The sequence below is a fragment of the Microcaecilia unicolor genome, chromosome 5 (genome assembly GCF_901765095.1).
Source record: "Microcaecilia unicolor chromosome 5, aMicUni1.1, whole genome shotgun sequence".
Lineage (NCBI taxonomy): Eukaryota > Metazoa > Chordata > Amphibia > Gymnophiona > Siphonopidae > Microcaecilia > Microcaecilia unicolor.
In genome coordinates, this window is record NC_044035.1 from 262,825,919 (window position 1) to 262,852,247 (window position 26,329).

General features: G+C 43.2%; 1 protein-coding gene across 1 annotated transcript in view; it reads right to left on the bottom strand.

The window, feature by feature from the left end:
• SENP7 (SUMO specific peptidase 7) overlaps positions 1-26,329 on the bottom strand; it is a 231,010-nt gene that overhangs the window by 129,481 nt on the left and 75,200 nt on the right. Inside the window, exons 7-8 of the mRNA XM_030204142.1 lie at positions 22,837-23,158; positions 17,882-18,060 (exon numbers count right to left, since the gene is read on the bottom strand). Of these exons, the coding sequence (XP_030060002.1) occupies positions 17,882-18,060; positions 22,837-23,158 (501 nt within the window). The remainder of the gene's footprint in view (positions 1-17,881; positions 18,061-22,836; positions 23,159-26,329) is intronic.

Genomic DNA, 26,329 nt, shown 5'->3' on the forward strand with positions numbered 1-26,329 from the left:
CACCACCATTCCAGTGGATAGGCCTTAAGCTACAACACATATTAACAGTTTTTAATGATTTCAGGAAGTTTAGGTGGTTGTACGTCGTTTTCAAGGCTTTTGGTAATGCGTTCCACAGTTGTGTGCTTATGTAGGAAAAACTAGATACATAAGTTGTTTTGTATTTAAGTCCTTTGCAGCTTGGGTAGTGCAGATTTAGATAAGATTGTGTTGATTCGGATGTAAGTCGATCAAGTCTGTCATGTAACTCTGGGCTTCTCCGTAGATGATTTTGTGAACCAAGGTGCAGATTTTGAAAGCGATGCGTTCTTTGATTGGGAGTGTGTAGTTTTTCGTGGAGAGGTTTTTCGCTTTCAAATCGCGGTTTTCCGAAGGTAAGCCTAGCTGCCATGTTTTGAGCGGTCTGAAGTTTCTTTAAGGTTGTTCTTTACATCCCGCATAAATTCCACTGCAGTAATCTAAGTGGCTTAGTACCATTGATTGTATCAAGTTGCGAAATGTTTCCCTCGGGAAGAATCCTTCAAGCGTTTCAGTTTACACATTGAGTGGAACATTTTCTTTGTTCTGGATGCCACTTGGCTCTCTAGTATTAAGTTACGGTCCATTGTAACGCCAAGGATTTTCAAGCTGTCTGAGATAGAAGGGTGTAATCTGGGGTGTTGATACTTGTGGAGATGTCCGCGCTGTGTTGGGATGAGAGGATGAGACAATTTTTCTTTATTGAGTTTTAGTTGAAATGCATTTGCCCATGAATCCATGATGTTCAGGCCGAGCTTGATTTCGTTGGTGATTTCTGTCAGTATGGTTTTGTAAGGAATGTATATTGTGACATCGTCTGCATATATGCTATAGAAATGATTTGTAGTAGTAGTTAAGGCCATGGTTGGATAAGGACTTGGCAAGTGGGGTCATCATTAAGCTGAATAGGATCAGTGATAGCGGTGATCCTTGCGGTACTCCACAACCTGCTTTCCACGGCGATGATGTGTTTGAATTCGATTTTACTTGATATGTTCTTGTGGTTAACAAGCCCTTGATCCAGTTAAGTATGTTTCCACCAATCCCGAACTTATCTAGTAATTTTATTAATATATTACGGTTTACAATGTCGAATGCACTAGACATGTCGAATAGGAGGAGAAGGATGTTTTTGCCTGTTGCTATTTCCTGCTTGAATTTGGCTAGAAGAGTAAGTAATACTGTTTCCGTGCTGTGGAGGGGGCGAAGGCCTGACTGTGATTCGTGTAATATTGAGAATTTGTTTATGTAATCTGTAAGTTGTTTGGTTACCATGCTTTCCATCAGTTTGACCACCAACGGGATAGATGCTACTGGACGGTAGTTAGTGATTTTGTTTGTTTTTTCCTTGGTATCTTTTGCTATTGGGGTGAGTAGGATATAATGAAGACACATACCTGTAGCAGGTATTCTCCGAGGAAAACAGGCTCAATATTCTTATGTGTGGGTCATCGTCTGCGATGGCCCAGGAGACCGGAACTTTTCTTTAGAAAAAGCTAGAAGTTTTTAGAATGCTCCGTTGTGTGGGCGCGAGCGCACCGCGCATGCGTGAGCCGCTTCCCGCCTGCGACGTGAGCCTGACTAAACCAGTTAAATAAAAAGCAAAGAAGGTAAATGAAGACAACTCCAATGGGGAGGATGGAGGGGTGTAAGAATATTGAGCCTGCTGTCCTCGGAGAATACCTGCTACAGGTATGTATCTTCATTTTCTCCGAGGACAAGCAGGCTCCATATTCATACGTGTGGGGTATCCCTAGCCCCCAGGTTCACTCAAAACAATGAACATTGGTCAATTGGGCCTTGCAACGGCGAGGATGTAACAGAGATTGAACTGAAAATAAATTGAACTAGGTAACAGTGTAGCCTGGAACAGAACAGAAATGGGCTTAGGAGGGTGGAGTTCGATTCTAAACCCCGAACAGAGTCTGCAGCACTGACTGCCCAAACCAACTGTCGCGTCGGGTATCCTGCTGGAGGCAGTAATGAGATGTGAATGTGTGGACTGATGACCACATTGCAGCCCTGCAAATCTCTTCAATGGAGGCTGACTTTAAGTGAGCCACTGACGCAGCCATGGCTCTAACATTATGACCATGACATGGCCCTCTAAAGTCAGACCAGCTTGGGCGTAAGTGAAGGAAATTGAATCTGCTAGCCAATTGGAGATGGTGCATTTTTCGATGGCAACTCCCATCCTGTTGGGATTAAAAGAAACAAACAGCTGGGCGGACTGTCGGTAGGGCTTTGTCCGCTCCACGTAAAAGGCCAATGCTCTCTTACAGTCCAAGGTGTGCAACTTGTCCTCACCAGGGCAGGTACGTGGACTGGGAAAAAATGTTGGCAAGACAACTGACTGGTTTAGATGGAACTCCAACACTACCTTCGGCAAGAACTTAGGATGAATGCGAAGGACTACTCTGTTATGACGAAATTTAATATAAGGTGCATGGACTACCAAGGCTTGGAGCTCACTGACTCTACGAGCTGAAGTAACAGCCACCAAGAAAATGACCTTCCAGGTCAAGTACTTCAGATGGCAGGAATTCAGTGGCTCAAAAGGAGCTTTCATCAGCTGGGTGAGAACGACATTGAGATCCCATGACACTGGCGGAGGTTTGACAGGGGGCTTTGACAAAAGCAAACCTCTCAAGAAGCGAACAACTGTCCAGAGATAGGCTGACCTTCTACATGTTGATGGTAAGCACTAATTGCACTAAGATGAACTCTTACGGAGTTAGTCTTAAGACCAGACTCTGATAAGTGTAGAAGGTATTCAAGCAGGGTCCATGTAGGACAAGAAAAGGGATCTAGGGCCTTGCTGTCACACCAGACGGCAAACCTCCTCCATTTAAAAGAATAACACTTTTTTGTGGAATGTTTCCTGGAAGCAAGCAAGACTCAGGAGACACCCTCAGAAAGACCTAAAGAGGCAACTTCTAAGTTCTCTACATCCAGGCTGTGAGAGCCAGAGACTGGAGGTTGGGATGTAGAAGCGACCCCTCGTTCTGAGTGATGAGGGTTGGAAAACAGTCCAATCTCCACAGTTCTTCGGAGGACAACTCCAGAAGAAGAGGGAGCCAGATCTGACGGGGCCAGAAAGGTGCAATCAGGATCATAGTTCCGCGGTCTCGCCTGAGTTTCTGCAGAGTTTTCCCTACTAGAGGTATGGGAGGATACGCATACAGAAGGCCTGCCCCCCTATGTAGGAGAAAAGCATCTGAAGTCTGGAACAGAACTAAGGGACTTTGCGATTGAATTGAGTGGCAAAAAGATCCACCGAGGGGGTGCCCCACGCTCGGAAGATCTTGCGGACAACGTCCATGTTGAGTGACCACTCATGAGGTTGCATGATTCTGCTCAGTCTGTCGGCCAAACTGTTGTTTACACCTGCCAGATATGTGGCCTGGAGAAACATACCGTGATGGTGAGCCCATAGCCACATCTTGACGGCTTCCTGACACAGAGGGCGAGATCTGGTGCCCCCCTGCTTGTTGGTGTAATACATAGCAACCTGATTGTCTGTCTGGATTAGAATAATTTGATTTTACAGCCAATCTCTGAAAGCCTTGAGAGCGTTCCAGATCGCTCGTAATTCCAGGAAGTTGATCTGAAAATCCTTCTCCTGAAAGGAACAAGCTCCCTGAGTGTGAAGTCCATCTACATGAGCTCCACACCCCAGGAGGGATGCATCCGTCGTCAGCACTTTTTGCGGCTGAGGAATTTGGAATGGACGTCCCAAGGTCAGATTGGATCGAATTGTCCACCACTGAAGGGAATTCCGAAAGTCAGTGGACAGCTCGATCACATCCTCTAGATCCCCCGCAGCTTGATACCACTGGGAAGCTAGGGTCCATTGAGCTGATCTCATGTGTAGACGTGCCATAGGAGTTACATGAACTGTGGAAGCCATGTAACCTAGAAGTCTCAACATCTGCCGAGCTGTGATCTGTTGAGACGCTCAAGCAGAGGACACTAGGGCCAGGAGATTGTCTGCCCTTCCTGAGGGAGATAAGCTCGAGACGTCCGTGTGTCCAACAGAGCTCCAATGAACTCCAATTTTTGCACTGGAACAAGGTGGGACTTGGGATAATTTACTACAAACCCCAGTAGCTCCAGCAATTGAATCGTCATCTGCTTGGATCATAGAGCCCCTGCCTCCGAAGTGTTCTTTACCAAACCAATCGTCGAGATAAGGGAAGACATGCACTCCCAGTCTGCGTAGTAATGCTGCGACAACTGCCAAGCACTTTCTAAAGTCCTTGGGCGCAGATGCTAGGCCAAAGGGTAGTACACAGTCCTGAAAGTGCTGAGTTCCCAGTCAAAATCGAAGGTACTTCCTATGAGGTGGGAGCACCGAGATGTGAGTATAGGCATCCTTTAAGTCCAGAGAGCATAGCCAATCATTTTCCTGAATCATGGGAAGAAGGGTGCCCAGGGAAACCATCCTGAACTTTTCTCGGACTAGGAATTTGTTCAGGGCCATTAGGTCTAGGATGGGACGCATCCCCCGTTTTCTTTTGTACAAGGAAGTACCTGGAATAGAATCCCAGCCCTTTTCCCCCTGGTGGAACGGGTTCGACTACATTGGACTTTAGAAAGGCGGAGAGTTCCTCTGCAAAGGACCTGCTTGTGCTGGGAGCTGAAGGATTGCGCTCCCGGTGGGCAATTTGGAGGCTTGGATGCCAGACTGAGTGTCTTCAGAGAACGCCATTTTCCTTAGGGAAGCGGCCTTGCTGAAACATGTAATTTAGGTGGGATGTGAGGTCTGCTATGAAGCGGTCAGGGGCGGATTTCATTAGGTAGCTGGGACAGGTATCTAGTTTACAATGAGTGTTGGAAAACCTACTAATCGCCTGGGTAACCATTTTGACGGTAAGGAGGGCGAAGTTTAACCAGGTCCGATCTGCCGGGTATTCTCCAATAGTTGGGTCTGATTCATTAAGGAAGTTTTCAATGTCGGTGTTGTTCTGAGGTAGCGTATTGCTTAGGTTTACGATTTTTTTCATTGAAGTACTTCGCAAGTTTATCTGCAGATGGGATGTCTGTATTCGTGGTAGTGACCAAGCTGGTGTCTAGGAGTTTGTTCACGAGTTGGTATAATTTCTTCAAGTGTTTGTAATCTGTCCCTACTTTGGTTTTATAGTATGATCTTTTGGCCTGTCTTACTGCATATTTGTATTTTCTTTGTATTTGTTTCCATGTGTTCAGTGTATGTTCATCTTTTGTTTTGGTCCATGCTCATTCGAGTTTCCTGGTTTGTGTTTCTAACTTTTTCAGTTCATCATTGAACCATGGTGTCGATTTCTGCTTGCGTGGGGTTCTTGTTCGTAAGGGCGCAATTTCATCTAGTATGCTTTTGCATCTTTTGTCCCATTCTATGAGGTAGTATATGGAGTCTGTTTGTGTTGCCGGTTCATTATTGTACATTAGTTGCCAGAATGTTTTTGTGTCTACTTGACCTCTTGTGCTGTTGGATGTGTGTTCTAGTATCCATTGTATACCCTTCTTCCGCCAATGTAGGGATAAGTTTAGTTTGTAGTGGTCAGTCCAGGGTGTCTTTGTCCATTTCATATTTGTTATTGTTAGGTTCTGGTCTGTTGAGAGTCTGTGTGAAATGAGATCAAGTGTGTGCCCTTTGACGTGGGGGTTGCTTGCATTTGTGGCCATTTGAGATCGCATAAACGGAGACATTCCTTACATTCTCGTGCGTTGATAGAGTTTGGGTCTTCTAAGTGAAGGTTGATGTCTCCTAGTACTAGTGTATTGGAGTTGGTTACACGTGTTTGAAATGAAGTCCATAAAGTTGGTCTGGCCTTCGTTCCAATTACCTGAAGGTCTGTAAAACAAGACACAATTCAAATGATCCCCTAGGGTTTTGTTGTGGATTCTGATTGCGCCAATTTCAAGTTGAGGTGTTATGGACTCAGCAGTGGTTTCGGTGGTAAAGTGGGACCGATAGATTAGTGCTATGCCTCCGCCTCTCTTTTCTTTTCTGGTCCAGTATGTGATTTCGTATCCTGGAGGGCACAGGTCTAGGATTATAGGATCCTTTTGGTCATGGATCCAAGTTTCAGTGAGGAACAGTAGGTCGAGGTTTTCTGACATGATCCAGTCTGTTAGTATAGCTGCTTTATTTACAGCGGATCTGGCGTTGACATAGCCCACTTGGATTGTTTGGAATGGGTCTTCTGTGTTTGGTGTTAAGTGGACTTTTGTTAGTTGTCGTTTCTTTGTTGAAGTGAGTTCGTTTGGGCCCTTCTTTCCCTTCTGTTGTGGTTGTTCGCATGTAAGTGTTCTTCCTTTGTTTAGGTTGTTATCAGTTTGGTGAGGTATGGTGTATTGAATCAATATATGATGATTGTGTAGTATGGGTATGATGTTGTTTTCTGCAAGTGGGGTGGTTAGTGTTAAGTGGCAGATGACGTTTAATGTGAGCAAGTGCAAAGTGATGCATGTGGGAAAGAGGAACCCAAACTATAGCTAATTGATACAAAGTTCCACATTAGGAGTCACCGACCAGGAAAGGGATCTAGGTGTCATCATTGATGATACGTTGAAACATTCTGTTCAGTGTGCGGCGGTGGCTAAGAAAGTAAATAGAATGTTAGGTATTATTAGGAAAGGAATGGAAAACAAAAATGAGGACTTTATAATGCCTTTGTATCTCTCCATGGTGCGACCACACCTCAAATATTGTGTTCAATTCTAGTCACTGCTTCTCAAAGAAGATACAGCGGAATTAGAAAAAGTACAGAGAAGGGCAACGAAAATGATAAAGGGGATGGAACAACTTCCCTATGAGGAAAGGCTAAAGCGGCTAGGGCTCTTCAGCTTGGAGAAAAAGGGAGATATGATAGAGCTCTATAAAATAATGAGTGGACTGGAATGGGTAGATGTGAATCACTTGTTTACTCTTTCCAAAAATACTAGGACTAAGGGGCATGCAATGAAGCTACGAAGTAGTAAATTTAAAAGGAATAGGAGAAAGTATTTCTTCACTCAACGTGTAATTAAACTCTGGAATTCGTTTACAGAGAATGTGATGAAAGCGGTTAGCTTAGCGGGGTTTAAAAAAAGGTTTAGCTGGCTTCCTAAAGGAGAAGTCCATAGACCATTATTAAAATGGTCTTGGGGAAAATCCACTGCTTATTTCTAGAATAAGCGGCATAATATGTATTGTACTTTTTTGGGATCTTGCCAGGTACTTGTGACCTGGATTGGCCATTGTTGGAAACAGGATGCTGGGCTTGATGGACCTTCGGTCTGTCCCAGTATGGCAATACTTATTACTTATGTAATTCGATTATGGCTATGAGAAGAACATTTGTGGACTGAAATAGAAACAACAAACATTGTTTGAAATATCTGTCTGCAAATGTCAGAAGCCTAAGAAATAAGATGGGAGACTTAGAATATGTTGCACTAAATGAAAAGATAGATATAATAGGCATCTCTGAGACCTGGTGGAAGAAAGATAAACCAATGGGACACTGTAATACCAGGGTACAAATTATACTGCAGTGATAAGGTGGATCAACTTGCTGGACGGGTAGCATTATACGTTAAGGAGGGCCTTGAATCGAATAGATTAAATATTCTGCAGGACAAAAAAACACAACTTGGAATCCCTATAGATAGAAATTCCAAGTATAAAGGATAGTGAAAGGAGTGTACTACCGTCCACCTAGCCAGGATGAACAGACAGATGGAGAAATGTTAAAATTAGGGAGGCTAACAAACTGGGGAACACAATAATAATGGGTGATTTCAATTACCCTGATACTGACTGGGTGAGTGAACTCCTTCAAAATGTCGGTAAATAAATCCTAATAAATAAATAAATGAAAACATCAAGGCATGCTAGGGAGGTAAAATTCCTTGATGAAATCAAAGACTGCTTTATGGAGCAGATGGTTCAGGAATCAACAAGAGAGGGAACAATTCTAGACAAGTAATGGTGCTGAAGCCACTTGATAACATCTATATAAATAATTCCCACCTCCAACGTTCTGAAGCTCAGTCCGTGGCAGTGAAGCACTGAAGCCCTGTACTGTCCGTAGGCTAGGCTCTCAGCACCACTTACCCTCACTCAGACACGCCCCATCAGTACATAAAACACAACTCCAACGTTCTAATGAATCCAAAAACCTGCAAGTCTCCAACTTCCGTAGTTGTGTAGATCGCTGTTCCCCCATGAGTGTGTGCCCCGCCTTCACGTCACAACATGATGACGTCGAAGGCGGAGCACTGACACTCACCCAATCGCATCACTCACCCGCCCCGCCCTCGCATCAAACCCTCATGACGTCGAGGGCAGGTACTGAAAAAAAAAAAAAGACTTACTTCGCTCCGCAATGCCGCCGCGCGCCCCCTCCAAACATTTAAGGAGCAACCTTCGCACCACACGTCACCGCTTTCTTTTATCTCACAGGATCTTGGCCGCATGCTGCGTTTTCGCGGGGCTCTGTACTGGCAGTGGCAGACACCTGGCGATGGCAATGGCGCTGGCTCCAAGCACGGCGAACAAAAATGTGAAGAAGCTGGCTGCAGCGGCAAAAGCACGCAAGTCACGAGCGCAGCGCTATGTCCCTGGCTGCCCTGAAGAAGGCTCTGGCGGCGTCGGGCTACGACGTGGAGGAAAAAAAAAACTTGCTTCAAGCGGCATCAGCATCGGCGGGACTTAAAGAGAGGCCGAAGACAGGCAAGAAACCGTCAGCAGCCCCTACAAAAAACAAAACAAAAAGCCCCACACAACGGAAAGCGTTTCAACACAAAAAAGTTGCTAATAGCCCGGCTAAACCTAAAGCAGTGAAACAGAAGGTGAAGAAAAACGCCGAAAAGGCTGCAAAACCCAAAAACAAACAGTAAGATGACTTTGGTTCTTATTCAATGACTTCACAAGCCTGCTTCTGCACGGGGGGCGGGGGGGGGGGGGACGGGGTCCTCAGACCACATATGGGGGGGTGGGGGGAACGGGGTCCTCAGACCAGAGGGGGGGGGTGGGGGGTCCTAAGTCCTGAGAGGGGGAGGGGTGGTCCTCAGCCCTGAGAGGGGGGCGGAAAGGGGCGGTCCTCAGCCCTCAGAGGGGGAAGGGGCCAGGGGGTCCTCAGACCAGAGAGGGGGGGGGCCTCTGCCACTCTCACACACTCTCTCGGTCTCATACACTCTCTCAGTCTCACAGAGAGTGTATCGCACACATACTCTCCCACACTCTGTCTCACACACACTCTCTCACACACACTGTAACTGTGTGAAGCACAAACTCTCTCACACTCACTGTGACTCACGCACATACACTTGCACACACTCTCATTCTCACACACACACTGTCTCTCACAGACACACTCGCACCCAGACTCACTCTCTCTCTGTGTCACACATACACACTCGCACATTCACTCTCTCTCACACACTCACTCTCACACACTCTCTCAAACATACATACTCCAAGGAAAACCTTGCTAGCACCCGTTTCATTTGTGTCAGAAACAGGCCTTTTTTACTAGTTGATCATAATATAATCAGACTTGATATAATCTCTGGAGTAAAATACACAAAGGAAGTCCAAAATGTTAGCATTTACATTTCAAAAAGGAGACTATGATAAAATGAGGAGAATAATGAAAAATGAGCAGCAGCTGCAAAGCAGGGGCGTAGCCAGACAACAGATTTTGGGTGGGCTTAGGCAAGAATTGGGTGGGCACCAAGTGTTCTCCCCTCACCCCCCCCCCCCCCCCCCCCCCCAAAAAAAAAAAAAAAAAATTCTCAGCTGGTGGGAAAACGCTTCTTTCCACCTTGGCAGCAGGCATGCACTGAAAACTGAGCATGCGCAGGTGTCGTGGAGAGTAGCGTTTTCGTTATCATCAGGGAAAAATCTTCAGCTGGCAGAGCTTGGGATTGCCACCAGTTACCACTAAACATGTGCTACTGTTGGGTGGGCCTGAGCCATAAATGGGTGGGCCCTGGCCCACCCAAGCCCACCTGTGGCTACGCCACTGCTGCAAAGGTCAAAAAATTACATCAGGCATGGATGCTATTCAAAAATACCATCCTGGAAGCCCAGACCAGATATGTTCAATGTATTAAAAAAAGGAGGAAGGAAAGCCGAACAACAGCTGGAATAGTTAAAAAGTGAAGTGAAGGAAACTATTAGAGCTAAAAGAAAATCCCTCAGAAAATGGAAGAAGGATCTGACCAAAAATAATAGGGTACAGTATAAGGAATGGCAAGTCAAATGCAAAGTGCTGATAATGAAGACAAAGAGAGGACTTTGAAAAGAAGAATGTGTTTGAGGCAAAAACAAATAGTAAAAACCTTTTTAGGTATATTAGAAGAAAGAAGCCGATAAAAGGGTCAGTTGGTCCGTTAGATGAACAAGGGGTATAAGGGGCACTCAGCGAAGTCAAGGCCATAGCGGAGAGACTAAATTAATTATTTGCTTCAGTTTTCACCAAGTAAGATATGGGAGAAATACCACTGCTAGAAATGGTATTCAATGCTGATGAGAAACTAAAACAAATCTCTGTAAATATAGAAGACGTAATGGAGCAATCTGACAAATTGAAGATTAGCAAATCACATGGACTGGGATGGTATATATCCCAGAGTATTGATAGAATTGAAAAATGAACTTTCAGAGCTATTGTTAGTAATATGTAATTTATCTTTAAAATCAAGCATGATACCAGAAGATTGGAGGATGGCCAATGTAACACCAATTTTTAAAAAGGGTTCCAGAGGTGATTCAGGAAATTACAGACCAGCAAGCCTGACATCAATGCTGGGCAAAATGGTAGAGACTATTAAAAAGAACAAAATTACAGAGCATATACATAAGACAACATGGATTTGGTCAAGGCAATCTTGCAACACCAATCTACTATATTTCTTTGAAGAGGTGAATAAACACGTGCCAATCGATATAGTGTATCTGGATTTTCAAAAGGCATTTGACAAAGTACCTCATGAAAGACTCCTGAGGAAATTAGAAAGTCATGGGATAGGAGGTAAAGCGAAGATACTTACCTGTAGCAGGTATTCTCTGAGGACAGCAGGCTGATTATTCTCACAACTGGGTCAACGTCCAAATCGGCCCGGGAACTGGCATTTGCCATAACAAAAAGAAAAACTTTGCTAGAGACTTCTAGCGCACGTGCAGTGCGCACCACGCATGCGCGGACTGACTTCCCACCCGCCGCGCAAGTGCATACCTCAGTTACGTTTAAAAACATAAACAAATAAACAACTCCAAGGGGAGGTGGGTGGGTTTGTGAGAATAATCAGCCTGCTATCCTCGGAGAATACCTGCTACAGGTAAGTATCTTCACTTTCTCCAAAGACAAGCAGGATGGATTATACTCACAACTGGGGTATCCCTAGCATCCAGGCTCACGCAAAACAATGAACATTGGTCAACTGTGCCTCGCAACGGTGAGGACAAAACAGAGATTAACCTGAAACTACATACAACTAGCTGAGAGTGCAGTCTGGAACAGAATAAAATAGGCCTAGGTGGGTGGAGTTGGATTCTACACCCCAAACAGATTCTGCAGCACCAACTGTCCAAAACAACTGTCGCATCGGGTATCCTGCTCAAGGCAGTAGTGAGATGTGAATGTGTGGACTGATGACCACGTTGCAGCATTGCAAATCTATTCAATGGAGGCTGACTTTAAGTGAACCACCTACGCAGCCATGGCTCTGGCATTATGAGCGTGACATGGCCCTCCAGAGTCAGCCCAGCTAGGGCATACGTGGATATGCAATCTGCCAGCCAATTGGAGAGTGTGCGTTTTCCGATGGCAGCTCCCCTCCTGTTGGGATCAAAAGCAACAAACAACAGGGCAGACTGTCTGAAGGGCTTCATCCACTCCACATAAAAGGCCAATGCTCTCTTGCAGTCCAAGATGTGCAAATCTGCTTTCGCCAGGGTAGGCATGAGGACGGGGAAAAAATGTTGGCAAGACAATCGACTGGTTCAAAAAGAACTCCGACACCACCTTCAGCAGGAACTTTGGGTGCCTGCGAAGGACTACTCTGTTGTGATGAAACTCAGTATAAGGTGCATCCACTACTAGGGTCTGAAGCTCACCGACCCTAAGAGCTGAAGTAACAGCCACCAAGAAAATGACCTTCCAGGTCAAGTACTTCAGATGGCAGGAATTCAGTGGCTCAAAAGGAGCTTTCATCAGCCGGGTGAGGACGACGTTGAGATCCCACGACACTGGTGGAGGTCTGACAGGGGGCTTTGACAAAAGCAAACCTCTCAAGAAGCGAGCAACTAAAGGCTGTCCAGACATAAGCTTGCTCTCTACATGCCGATGATAAGCACTAATTGCACTGAGATGAACGCTTACGGAGTTGGTCTTGAGACCAGACTCTGACAAGTGTAAGAAGGTATTCAAGCAGGGTCTATGTAGGACAAGAGAGAGGATCTAGGGCCCTGCTGTCACACCAGACGACAAACCTCCTTCATTTAAAAGAGTAACACCTCTTCAATGAATCTTTCCTGGAAGCAAGACCCAGGAGACACCCTCTGAAAGACCCAAGGAGGCGAATTCTAAGTTCTCAACATCCAGGCTGTGACAGCCAGAGACTGGAGGTTGGGATGTAGAAGCAACCCCTCATTCTGAGTGATGAGGGATGGACAACACTCCAATCTCCAGGGTTCTTCGGAGGACAACTCCAGAAGAAGAGGGAACCAAATCTGATGCGGCCAGTAAGGTGCAATCAGGATCATGGTTCCGCGGTCTTGCCTGAGTTTCAACAAAGTCTTCCCTACTAGAGGTATGGGAGAATACGCATACAGAAGGCCTGTTCCCCAATGTAGGAGAAAGGCATCTGACGCTAGTCTGTCATGGGCCTGAAGTCTGGAACAGATGAGTGGCAAAAAGATCCACTAAGGGGGTGCCCCACGCTTGGAAGATCTTGCAGGCGACACCCATATTTAGCAACCACTCGTGAGGTTGCATTACCGTGCTCAGCCTGTCGGCCAGACTGTTGTTTACACCTGCCAGATAAGTGGCTTGGAGAAACATGCCATGACGGCGTACCCAAAGCCACATCTGGACGGCTTCCCGACACAGAGGGTGAAAATAAAGGATTCTTTTTTTTTTTTTTTTTTAAGAAAATAAATAAGGGGAAAATACACGCAACAAAAAAGTCGAGTAGCAAAACAGAAGGCTCTTCTCCCAGGCAGTAACAAGGAGCACACAATGAAACTGCTGCACCTTGCCGCGGCAAAAAAGAAACTGAGGTACGCGCTTGTGCAGCGGGCGGGAAGTTAGTCCGTGCACACACGCCAGAAGGCTCTAGCAAAGTTTCTCTTTCTGCTATGACAAATGCCGGTTCCTGGGCCGACGCAGAAGTCGACCCAGTTGTGAGTATAATCCAGCCTGCTTGTCATCGGAGAATATCCTATTATGGATTAAGAACTGGTTAAACAATAGAGAACAGAGAGTAGGGTTAAATGGTCAGTATTCTCAATTGAGAAGAATAGATAGTGAGGTTCCCCAGGGGTCTGTGCTGCTTAACATATTTATAAATGATCTAGTGGTGGGAATAACTAGTAAGGTAATTAAATTTGCTGATGACACAAAATTATTGAACATTTTATATCGCAAGAGGATTCTGAAAAATCGCAAGAGGACTGGGCATCCAAGTGGCAGATTACATTTAATGTGAGCAAGTGCAAAGTGATGAGCGTGGGAAAGAGGAACCAAAACTGTACATTCGTGATGTAAGGTTTCATATTAGGAATCACTGCCCAGGAAAAAGATCTAGGTGTCATCGTTGAAACCCTCTGCTCAGTATGCAGCGGCAGCTAAGAAAGCAAATAGAATGTTAGGAATTATTAGGAAAGGAATGGAAAACAAAAATGAGAATAATGCCTTTGTACAGCTCCATGGTGTGACCACAACTCGAATATTGTGTGCAATTCTGGTCTCCAAATCTCAAAAAAGAAACAGAAGATTAAGAAAGGAACAGAGTAGTGCGACAAAAATGATAAAGGGGATGGGACAATTTCCCTATGAGGAAAGGCTAAAGAGGCTAGGGCTCTTCAGCTTGGAGAAGAGACAGCTGAGAAGAGATATGATAGAGGTCTACAAAATACTGAGTAGAGTGGAACAGGTAGAGGTAAATCGCTTGTTTACTCGTTCCAAATATACGACGACTAGGAGGCACACAATGAAGCGACTAAATTTAAAACAAACCAGAGAAAATATTTCTTCACTCAACGAGTACTGGAATTAATTGCCAGAAAATGTGGTAAAAGTAGGTAGCGTAGCAGGGTTTTAAAAAGATTTGGATAATTTCCTGAAAGAAGTGTCCATATGTCATTATTACAATGGACTTGGGAAAATCCACTGCTCATTTCTAGGATAAGCAGAATAAAATCTGTTTTACTGTTCTGGGATCTTGCCAGGTACTTGTGACCTGGATTTGTCACTATTGGAAACAGGATACTGGGCTTGATGGATCTTCGGTCTGTCCCAGTATGGGTATGCTTATGTTACGTTCAAAATGAACAGGCACTTTCCTAAGTGAAACATCCCACTTTTAAAACGGCAAAAAATAAACCCCAAAACATGAATGTCTGTCTGGCATCATTTTCAAAAATATTGATGAAATGGCAACACGGTTATGGATCAAGGGATGTTGTTAAAGGTGAAAGCTGACCAAACTGACAAGACATGACTGTAATCAGAATGGTATGTGCTCAGGAGTTCAGGAAACAGAACATGAGATAGATAGAATAGCAGGGAGTTTCTGGCTGTACAACACAAGAGAAATAAATGAAGAGTGAAGGGAACTAAGTAATCTCTCTTGAAAGGACTTTGCATATACTACACAAAATAGAAACAGTATATGATTAGTAAATGTTTGAGAGAGTTTTCAGCCAATACTTTAGTATAAGCAAACTGTACTCCTATGAGAAATTTATATTGATTGTGTATACTCTATTGGTAAGTTAATAAATTGCTTTTCTCAAACGTGCGCAGCCTTGGTCTTTTATCATTACAATCTTTTCCCGGGACATGTATGAATATTGGGATGGTGGTAAAAAGACCTAAATTTTATAACAATATGGACACACAGATGTCTTTGCAAACCAGAGGACCCTAGTGCTTAGTGCAGTGGACTGTAAACCAAGGGGCACAGATTCAAACCCTGCTTTTAATTCTTCTTTGTAAATGTAATCCCTTCAGGACCTGAAAAATACCTACTTTACCTGAATGTACACCACTTCTTGCAGGTGTCATATATTTAGGTACAGTAGGCAGTGGCGTACCAAGGGGGGGGGGGGGGCGGTGGGGGCAGTCCACCCCGGGTGCACGCCACTGGGGGGTGCCGCGGCGCGCGCCTGTGGGCTCCAACTTCGCTAACTTCGCTGCAGCTCCCTCTGCCCCGGAACAGGTTACTTCCTGTTCCGGGGCAGAGGGAGCTGCAGCAAACGAGGGAAGTTAGCGAAGTCGGAGCCCACAGGCGCGCGCCGCAGCACCACCCCCCCCCCCCCCCAGCGGCGTGCACCCGGGGGGGGGGGGTCATTTCACCGGGGAGGAAGGTGTAATTTCGCAGGCTGGGGGGGGGGGCACATCGGCGATCCGCCCCGGGTGCAATCCAAGCTAGGAACGCCACTGACAGTAGGTATTTTTCTAGCTCTGGAAGTCTCAGAATTATTTACGGTCCTTTGGTTCACAGTCCACTGCACTAGCCACTAATCTAATCATCTGACCTTCTTGCTGCTTTGTTCAGAATGGCCATAATGCCTGCATATGACACAGAACCTGGTTTCCATTTTCAGTTTCACTTTCAGGGGAGAGGGAAAGGGGACAGCAACCACTAGAAGGTTAAGCAAGGGTCATGTCTTAATCCCTCCAGTGGTCAGCTGCTCAATTAGAGCAACCGTTTATAACCTGGAGATGACAAACAGGTCTAGCTAAAAACATCCCTCTTTTTATATATGGATGTTTCTTTCCATTGAAAATCCCTGATGGACGTCCTTACTTTTGGACCCTCCCTAGTCCTGCCCAAAACACATCCCCTTGCTATTTCGACAAACTGCAGTGTGAAATGCAAATCTGGAAAAGTTAGAATTAACATTTTGTCTGAAAAAATGTAAGAAATTGTCAAGTGAGTTACTGACCAATGCTAGCTTAGCAGATTCGACTTCATACTGTGAAAAGAAGGCCAGTATGTACAAACAGAAGTTGTTTACTACAGACTTCTTCTTTAAATATACTGACAAATAAAGGTCTTTTGATAAGAAAGATTGAAGAAAGTCTGAAACTGACCAGTATTTATGATGGATGTCTGCTTTTGGAAAAGTAAATTATACTCTGTATTTAACTTAAGAGAACAGATTATAAATGTTAAGTCTATTATTAAACGTGGTTGAGAAATACTGTGTAATAGGCTTTTTCCACTGTACTATGCGCTTATCCTTTAGATTTTTAGCATATTTGTTTAGATTAAGTTCAGCATTCTAAAAAAACTAGAAAAAAATGCCCGTTTCTGAAGGGAAGGAAACGGGTGCTAGCAAGGCCATCCCCCACCCTCCCTCGCTGTTCCAGACTCCGCCCTCCCTCCGTTTTCACCCCCCCCCGCACCGCGTCACGGACCCCTGTACCCCCCTTCCGCGACCCTGTTGACCCCCTTATTTTCTTTTCCATGTTTCATGTAATTTCATTGAGTGTCCCCTGGCCTTTCTACTTTCTAAAACAGTGAAAAATCAATTCACTTCTACCTGTTCTATACTACTCAGGATTTTATAGACCTTAATCATATTCCCCCCTCAGCTGTCTCTTTTTCAAGCTGAAGTGCCTTAAACTCTTTAGCCTTTCCTCATATGAGAAGAGTTCCATCCCCTTTTTCATTTTGGTCGTTCTTATTTGAACCTTTTCTAATTCTGCTATATCTCTTTTGAGATACGGCAACCTGAATTGAACGCAATACTCAAGGTAACCTCAATAGGTAACCTACACAGTCTGAGAAAAAAAAGGAGCAATTCTATCAAACTTATGGACAAAATATATCAACCTTACAGCAGTATTCTGGACTATCTGTAATTTCTTAATTAAAGACTGAACATCCAGAGTAAACAATATTACAATAGTCCATCTCGAAACAGCAGCAGGAATTGAGCTATCAGTCTAAATGTGGTTAATTCAAAATACTTCCTAATTGTTATAAGCTTCCTTAATAACATGAGTTTTTTGTTACTCTTTTAACCTATATGTCCATAGTAACTGGCTATTCACGTGCACCCCCAAAATCTGAGAAGAAGAATCAAATGTATATTTATCGTCAACTATATATGATGGGTTACTCCAGATTTTATCAGGTATTCTTATCCACAAAAATGTGGTTTTCTCTGTTTAATTTCAACCTATGAGATAATACCCATTCCCAATTATCTATCAGATCCAACCATGATTTTATCCCATTCAGTGCATTATTTCTATCTCAAGATATAGGAAATAAGACTGTGATGTCATCTGCAAAAATTAAAGATTTAGCACTGATTTTCTCCACTACTGTTATTTATCATTTCTACAGCGCTACTATACATACACAGTGCTGTACACTTGAACATGTAAGAGACAGTTCCTGCTCAAAAGAGCTTACAATCTAATCAGTTCAGCTTTCAGTGACTGCATCATGTGCTTAATTTATTTTCATCTGAATACAAATAATTTTACAGCTCCAAAATAGGTAGGTAGAACTTCTTATTCATTGCTAACATTTTAGATCATTCTTCTAATTTGAACAAACATGTCAACTGCAAGTATACAGTGCAACTGCTTTATGTAGTGTTTTACACCTTGGTAGCTAGTGTCGAGCTAAAGAGATGCTGCCTTACCATAGTGTGCCCAGTTTCTCCTTCCTGGATGCTGGCTGGTGATTGCTCTGATGTAGGTGGAATAGCAGTCATTGCAGTGTCCTCACTGTCAGGTATCTCCCTCTGCAGAGTCTCCAAACGTACAATGGCAGCACTCGGACTTTCAGGAGATTCTCCTTCTTCATCACTGGAAAGAATAACTAAGCCAAAGCAAGAAACTTAATTGCAGTACAAATGTTCACATTCATAACATCCCTAGCCATTGTAGTTAATGATCCTTATTAACTGCAATAAAATGAAGATATTAAGGTACTGAATTAAACCCTTTTTTTTTTTTTAAGAGTGTCTCCTCAAACAAGATAGTTGGTCGGGCCAACAAATGAAGAGGGGCACCATCAATGCAGTGTCAAAAGATTATTCATTAGGGTCAAGGTTGCAGCTCAGAATGTTGGTGATGTAATGTTGCTTGAAAGCTGGCATATAGGGATCAGACTAGACTGTATAACCTGGTTGTCTCATGACAGAGACATACACCCTGAGCTGCCTTATTTGTTGATGTAAAACATTATAACTCGATTTTCCGTGTGAATTATCTGGAAATGGGAACAACAAGTAAGGTGGTTAATCTGCTGACAACATATTCAAAGTTGTTAATTCACAATAGGATTGTGAAAAATTACAAGAGGGCCTTATGAGACTGGGCATCCAAATGGCAGATGACATTTAGAGGCTCATTTTCAAAGCACACAGACTGACAAAGTTACATAGGTTATTTCAATGGGCTTGTCCATGTTTTACTTTGTATTGTGATCCGACTTGAGCTTTATTAGGTTAAGCAGAATAAAATGTTAATATTAGATTAGAAAATAAGCACTCTAATGTCAGCAAGTGAAATGTGTGAGCAAGCACAAGTGTGATGCATGCAAGGAACAGGAGCCCAAACAAAAGCTACATAATGAAAGGTTCCACATTAGGAGTCAATGCCCAGAAAAAGTACATAAGTATTGCCATACTGGGAAAGACCAAAGGTCCATCGAGCCCAGCATCCTGTTTCCAACAGTGGCCAATCCAAGTCACAAATACCTGGCAAGATCCCAAAAAAGTACAAAACATTTTATACTGCTTATCCCAGAAATAGTGGATTTTCCACAAGTCCATTTAATAATGGTCTATGGACTTTTCCTTTAGGAACCTGTCCAAACCTTTTTTAAACTCCGCTAAGCTAACCGCCTTTACAACATTCTCTGGCAACTAATTTTAGAGTTCAATTACATGTTGAGTGAAGAAACATTTTCTCAGATTCGTTTAAATTTACTACATTGTAGCTTCATCGCGTGCCCCCTAATCCTAGTATTTTTGGAAAGCGTAAACAGATGCTTCACATCTACCCGTTCAACTCCACTCATTATTTTATAGACCTCTATCATATCTCCCCTCAGCCGCCTTTTCTCCAAGCTGAAGAGCCCTAGCTGCTTTAGCCTTTCCTCATAGGGAAGTCATCCCATTCCCTTTATCATTTTTGTCACCATTCTCTGTACCTTTTCTAATTCCACTTCATTTTTGAGATGCAGCAACCAGAATAGAACACAATATTCTAGGTGCAGTCGCACCATGGAGCGATACAAAGGCATTATAACATCCTCATTTTTGTTTTCCATTCCTTTCCTAATAATACCTAACATTCTATTTGCTTTCTTAGCCGCAGCAGCGCACTGAGCAGAAGGTTTCAACGTATCATCAACGACAACACCTAGATCCCTTTCTTGGTCCGTGACTCCTAACGTGGAACCTTGCATCACGTAGCTACAATTCGGGTTCATCTTTCCCACGTGCATCACTTTGCATTTGCTCACATTAAAAGTCATCTGCCATTTAGACGCCCAGTCTCCCAGTCTTGTAATGTCCTCTTGTAATTTTTCACAATCCTCTCGCGATTTAATGACTTTGAATAACTTTGTGTCATCAGCAAATTTAATTACCTCACTAGTTACTCCCATCTCTAGGTCATTTATAAATATGTTAAAAAGCAGCAGTCCCAGACCCCTGGGGAACCCCACTAACTACCCTTTTCCATTGAGAATACTGACCATTTAACCCTACTCTCTGTTTTCTATCTTTTAACCTGTTTTAAATCCACAATAGAACACTACCTCCTATCCCATGACTCTCCAATTTCCTTCGGAGTCTTTCATGAGGTACTTTGTCAAACGCCTTCTGGAAAATCCAGGTACACAATATCAACCGGCTCACCTTTATCCACATGTTTGTTCACCCCTTCAAAGAAATGTAGTAGATTGGTGAAGCAAGATTTCCCTTCTCTATATCCATGTTGACTTTGTCTCATTAATCCATGCTTTTGAATATGCACTGTAATTTTATTCTTTATCTCTACCATTTCACCCGGCACTGACGTCAGACTCACCGGTCTATAATTTCCCGGATCTCCTCTGGAACCTTTTTTAAAAATCAACGTTACACTGGCCATCCTCCAATCTTGTGGTACCATGCTCGATTTTAAGGATAAATTACATATTACTAACAATAGCTCCGCAAGTTCATTTTTCAGTTCTATCAGTACTCTGGAATGAATACCATCCGGTCCAGGAGATTTGCCACTCTTCAGTTTGTAGAACTGCCCCATTACATCCTCCAGATTTACAGAGAATTCATTAAGCTTCTCCGACTCGTCAGCTTCGAATACCATTTATGGCACCGGTATCCCACCCAAATCTTCCTCGGTGAGGACTGAAGCAAAGAATTCATTTAATCTCTCCACTACGGCTTTGTCTTCCCTGATCGCCACTTTTACTTAGCTTTTTTAATTTTGCTAAGTAACATTACTTGTTTAAGCAACAGTCAAGCAACACAATTTAGACTATTCTTTACTGGTTATATTCAACCTTATCTATAGCCCTTACTTACACACAGTGGAGTTTTTTTGACCAATGATAAAAACGGAGACAAAGATACGCGGGCATTGAGTGCATTTATTGTTCTGCTGCCACGCGGTGACTACTGAGGTCTTTTTCTCCACTCCAAATAAAAGAAAAAAGAAAGTCACTAACTTGATACCACATACTTTTAAGTGATTGGGTTAGTTAAGCTTATTATTAGTATTATACTTTGGAGACTGGAACCGGCATAAGCAGGAGCAATCTCAATATGGCTGCCAGGACGCGCTGGGAGTTCCAGAAGCCATTTTGAAGGAGGTGCCAGGCATGCACAGCAGTAAATGGGGATTATTCCCACTTCCACTACTCACCAACAATATGATAGGTCTGGAGGGGTTGTTTTGTGAGGGGGCTACTGCTAGGAAGGAGGGCACGGAAGGGGACTGCCACTGAGGGTTGGGTTCGGGGGGGGGGGGGGGGACACTTTTTGATCGGGTGTGGGGAGAGGCCAGATTCATTTTCGTCTTTGGGTTGAAACCAAGCAGTCAGTTTTGGTCAATATTGAGTGAATCATCAGATTGAATGAGTTGATAACAATTAAAGTGAGATCTGATTGTTGAAATTTTACTCTCGAAATACTCAGCAAGTTCATTAGCAGTTGGAAAAGACATAGCAAGCAAAGATACTTACCTGTAGCAGGTATTCTCCGAAGACAGCAGGTTTTCTATTCTCACAATGTCTAGACCAGGGTTGTCCGACCTTGGTCCTCAAGGGCCGCAATCCAGTTGGATTTTCAGGATTTCCCCAATGAATATGTATGAGATCTATTTGCATGCATTGCCTCCAATGTATGCAAATAGATCTCATGCATATTCACTGGGGAAAGCCTGAAAACCTGACCTGGCGAGGACAGCCCTGTTCTAGACTATCTATCAAAAATTAAATTACCGTATACACACAATATAAACTGAGATTTTGGGGCCAAAAATGGGGGTCTCGGTTTATATTCGAGTCTCTCATCACCACCCAATGACCGGCATTTCTTCCTCAACTCCACTCCGCCCTCCTGCAGTAACTGTCATTTCTCACCTTCGCTTATGCCTCCACCACCCTCTATCCCCCCCCCCCCCCCCCCCCCGATGAGCAGCATGTCTTTCTAAACCTCTCCCCTTCCTCCTCGCAGAACAGAGAGGGCGGGAGCCAGCAGGCCTTGAGCATGCGCAGGTGGTCAAAGCCCTAAAGCAGCCAAGTGCATAACTTTGTCTGCCGATGAAGCAAGTAAGAGTGAAAAGGCAGTTATCAGGAGAAGCGATTTATAATCGCATTAACAGTTCCCCCCCCCCCTTTTTTTATATTCAAGTATATAGAGTAGTTGCAGTTTTCATGTTTGTTATCCATTTATTGGAACCAGTTTTGTAACAGGTCATTTCTATGCACAAACCACTGTTTTTTGTCTGAAACAGCTTTGAAAATGTTTTTTTAAAACTACCCTCAAAAATTATAAATGCTTACTATAGGGGTTCAAGTCAAAAGCAATCAAGCAATCTCCTTCTGTAAAACCTATATCATATCAAGATTTTTTAATGGTGAAATTATCAAAGAAAATTATTTTGTCATCTTTAAAGAAGTACAATAAATCAACCTGTAAACCTTATTTACAATGGCTAGCACCAGTGTAGCTGAAATCCAGTCACAACAAAAAAACTGATTTTGGCTGCTAGTTTTCAGCATGGGTGGGCAAAAGCTTCAGAGTGATTTCTACTGTTATGACCAGAGCTGCAGAGTATGATGGTAATGGCAGATGTAGGAGGACTGGACCCAAAAGCTCCAGATACAGCTACCACAAATAAGACCACACAGCTATAGTACAGGGAATGGAGGAGTAGTGTAATGGTTAGTTCAGTGGCTTGAGAACCTGGGGAACCGGGCTTGATTCCCACTGAAGCTCCTTATGACTCTGGGCAAATCACATAATACTCTGTTGCTCCAGGTGCAAAATAAGTACCTGTATATAATATGTAAACCACTTTGATTCTAGCCACAGAAAGGCAGTATATCAAATCACATCCCTTTTCCCTTACTTACTTGTATCAGCTACACTAGTAGAACATTTACTATAATGGGATTTCCTCAGGCTCTGACGTTTCCCACCAATCTTCAAACTGTTGTCTCTTGTAGAAGACGATTTACAAGTAGGAGCCTTGGAAAATGAGTCCAAGCTAGGCTTGCGTGCACAGGTAACAGAGAGTTCCATGTTGTCTCCATGACATGTTAACTTTGAATCTTCCTGCTGAGGCAGTGTTACGTTCTCCTGACCTTTTGAGGTCTGGCGTTCCTTCCTGAGACAATGGTGATTCCTCCTTTGACTTTTGTTGATGGGAGATAAACAATTAGTTTTTGATTCTTTCTGCAAATTAGACATCAGAAAAATATATACCATCAGTAGATGTCCAACTTTGCATTTTGAAATCAGTTTTTTTTTTTCAGATTTAGCTGACACCTTGTCAGTGGTAGCTCAAGGTGAAATACATTCAGGTACAATAAGTATTTCTTTTATCCCCAGAGCACTTACAATCTAACCCCACCCCCACACCCCTTTTACGAAGCCTAACTAGCAGCCGCTGGTGCAGTAATGCCAACATTACTGCACCGGGCTGTATTGGCATTGCTGCGTGGCAGCGGCTTTGTAAAACGGGAGGTGGGGGTTAAGTTTGTACCTTTAAATTAAAAACATTTTATAAACTGATAAACTGGAGCAGAAATATTTCATGATTCTAGTGACAAGTAATTGCTAGAACTACAAGAAAGCTACAATTAGAGGAAAAGATAAATATATGCAAAGGTTGTAGCAGATATAATGCCAAGAAGTGAACAGATTAAATTAAGGTCATTCAGACCAAATCATACACTTTTTTTTTTTTTTGGGGGGGGGGGGGGAAGAGGGAGAGGGGGAGAGTAGGGACCTTTCTGACAAATGGAACTTTTTGGAAGTCAGATTTCACAGCAGTAACTTAACTGCCTTCCAAGTGTTCCAACTGTTGAAAGGGAACTTCAACCTGAGAGTAATGTCATCTGTTAAACTTACAGGTCAATATTCAACTGCTACAATGTTTTTTTTTTAACCTGGTTGTGGTGGTAAAAAATACAATATCTAGATATTCAGCACTACTATCCTGATGATAATTTTAATAAACCATATTGAGCAGCACTTGCTAGTGTTAACCGGATAGTGATGATATTCAGTCCATTCGGATAACAGATTGAGCATCGCCACAATGCAGGTAAATCTTGGGACCGCCCATTCTCCAGCCTGTCATTACCTAGAGCGAGAGCAAGAGTGCTGGGGCATTCAGTAGTGATTTTCAGGGACATATCCAAACAGTGCCTCTGAAAATCGCTAGACAGACCCAGTCAGTGGCAGTTATCTGGATAGCAGGTGCTGTTACCGATCAATGCTTTGAAATATCAGATCCTAGATACCTATTACACATTGATACCACATTTTTCAAAGTTTTTAAACCAGAGTTGGAAAGGTTTACATCATAAGACTTGGATTTAGTTCAGACCCCTCAGTAGCTGTTCAAGGCTAGTTACATTCAGGTACTTAATTTTCGGGTGTCCAAGAGGCCAACAATCTACCGCAGGAGGGTGGAAACAAAGTAATTGAAAGGACTGCAGTCATTGTAACTAAACTAGCAGGTGAAACAGGACACGGTATAAATTTCCTGGTAGAGAGCCTATGGGAGCCTACTAGGATATCTTGGATTTCTGGTGGAACAGGCAGCGTAGCCATAGACTGATTTTCAATATCTATGGTGGAAGCCAGTGGTTCCCAAACCTGGTCCTGGAGGCACCCCAGCCAGTCAGTTTTCAGAATATCCACAATAAATATTTCTGAGAGGGATTTGCATGCAGTGGAGGTTTATCCTAAAAAAAACAAGCAGTGGATTTTCCTAAGTCCATCTTAATAATGGCTTATGGACTTTTTTTTTAGGAAACCCTGCTAAGCTAAATGCATTTCCCACATTTACTGGCAACAAATTTCAGAGTCTACACATTGTGTGAAGAAATATTTTCTCCAATTTGTTTTAAATTCACTGCGTGCCCCCTAGTCATTGTATTTTGGAATAAGAGTAAACAAGTGATTCACATCTACCCGTTCCACTCCATTCAGTCTTTTATAGAATTCTATCATATCTCCCCTCAGCCATCTCTTCACCAAATATGAAGAGCCCTAGCCTCCTTAGCCTTTCCTCATACGGAAGTCATCTCATCCCCTTTATCATTTTCATCACCCTTCTCTCTACCTTTTCTAATTCCACTATGCCTTTTTTGAGATGCTGTGACCAGAACTGCATGCAGTATTTGAGGTGCAGTCACATCATGGAGAGAAACAAAGACATTATAACAGTATCGGTTTTGTTTTCCATTCCTTTCCTAATAATTTCTAACATTCTATTTGCTTTCTTAGCCATCGATGCATACTAAGCAGGGAGGTTCAACGTATCATCAACGATGACACCTAGATCCTTTTCCAGGGCAGTGATTCCTAATGTGGAATCTCGCATCATGTATTTATAGTTTGGGTTCCTCTTTCCCACATGCACCACTTTGCACTTGCTCACATTAAACGTCATCTGCCATTTGAATGCCCAGTCTCTCAGTCTTGTGAAGTCTTCTTTCAAATTTTCACAATCTTCTTTCGATTTCACAAATGTGAATAACTTTGTGTCATCAGCAAATTAAATTCTCACTAGTTATTCCCATCTCTAGATCATTTATAAATATTTTTAAAAGCAGCCATCCCAAACGCCTAGGAAACCACACTATCTACCCTTCTCAATTGAGAATACTGACCATTTAACCTTACACCGTTTTCTATCTTTTAATGAGTTCTTAATCCACAATAGGCCACTGCCTCCTATCCCGTGACTTTCTAATTTTCTCAGGAGTCGTCCATGACTTACTTTGTCAAATGCTTTTTGAAAATCCAGATACACAATATCGACCAGCACACCTTTATCCACATGTTTAATTACCCCTTCAAAGAAATGTAGCAGATTGGTGAAGCAAGATTTCCCTTAACTAAATCCATGTTGGCTTTGTTTAATTAGTCCATGCCTACGTATATGCTCAGTAATTTTGTTCTTTAAATAGTCTCTACTATTTTGCCCATAACTGATGTCAGGCCTGTACTTTCATAATTTCCTGAATCGCTTCTGTAACCCTTTTTAAAAATTGGCGTTACATTAGCCACCCTCCAATCTTCCAGTACCACACTTGATTTTGAAGACAAATTACTGGAGGGAAACCGGATTGTAGTTGAAAAGTTCTACAATCCAGTTTCCCTCCTAAAGCAGCAAGTTCTTACGATAAGCAAGTTCTTACGATACAAGAGCCCTTGTTCAGGATTTGCAAAAGTGTGTCCTGTCATCTGAACTGTGTTGGAAGACATATTTGCAGTCACCACGGATTTGTTACAGGTTTCCTGGCACCAGTGGTTTGACAAAGATAAGCTACTACTGTGGAGTGAATACAAGGTGGAACGACGCTGTTGGGACATTCATGCTCTTCCTTT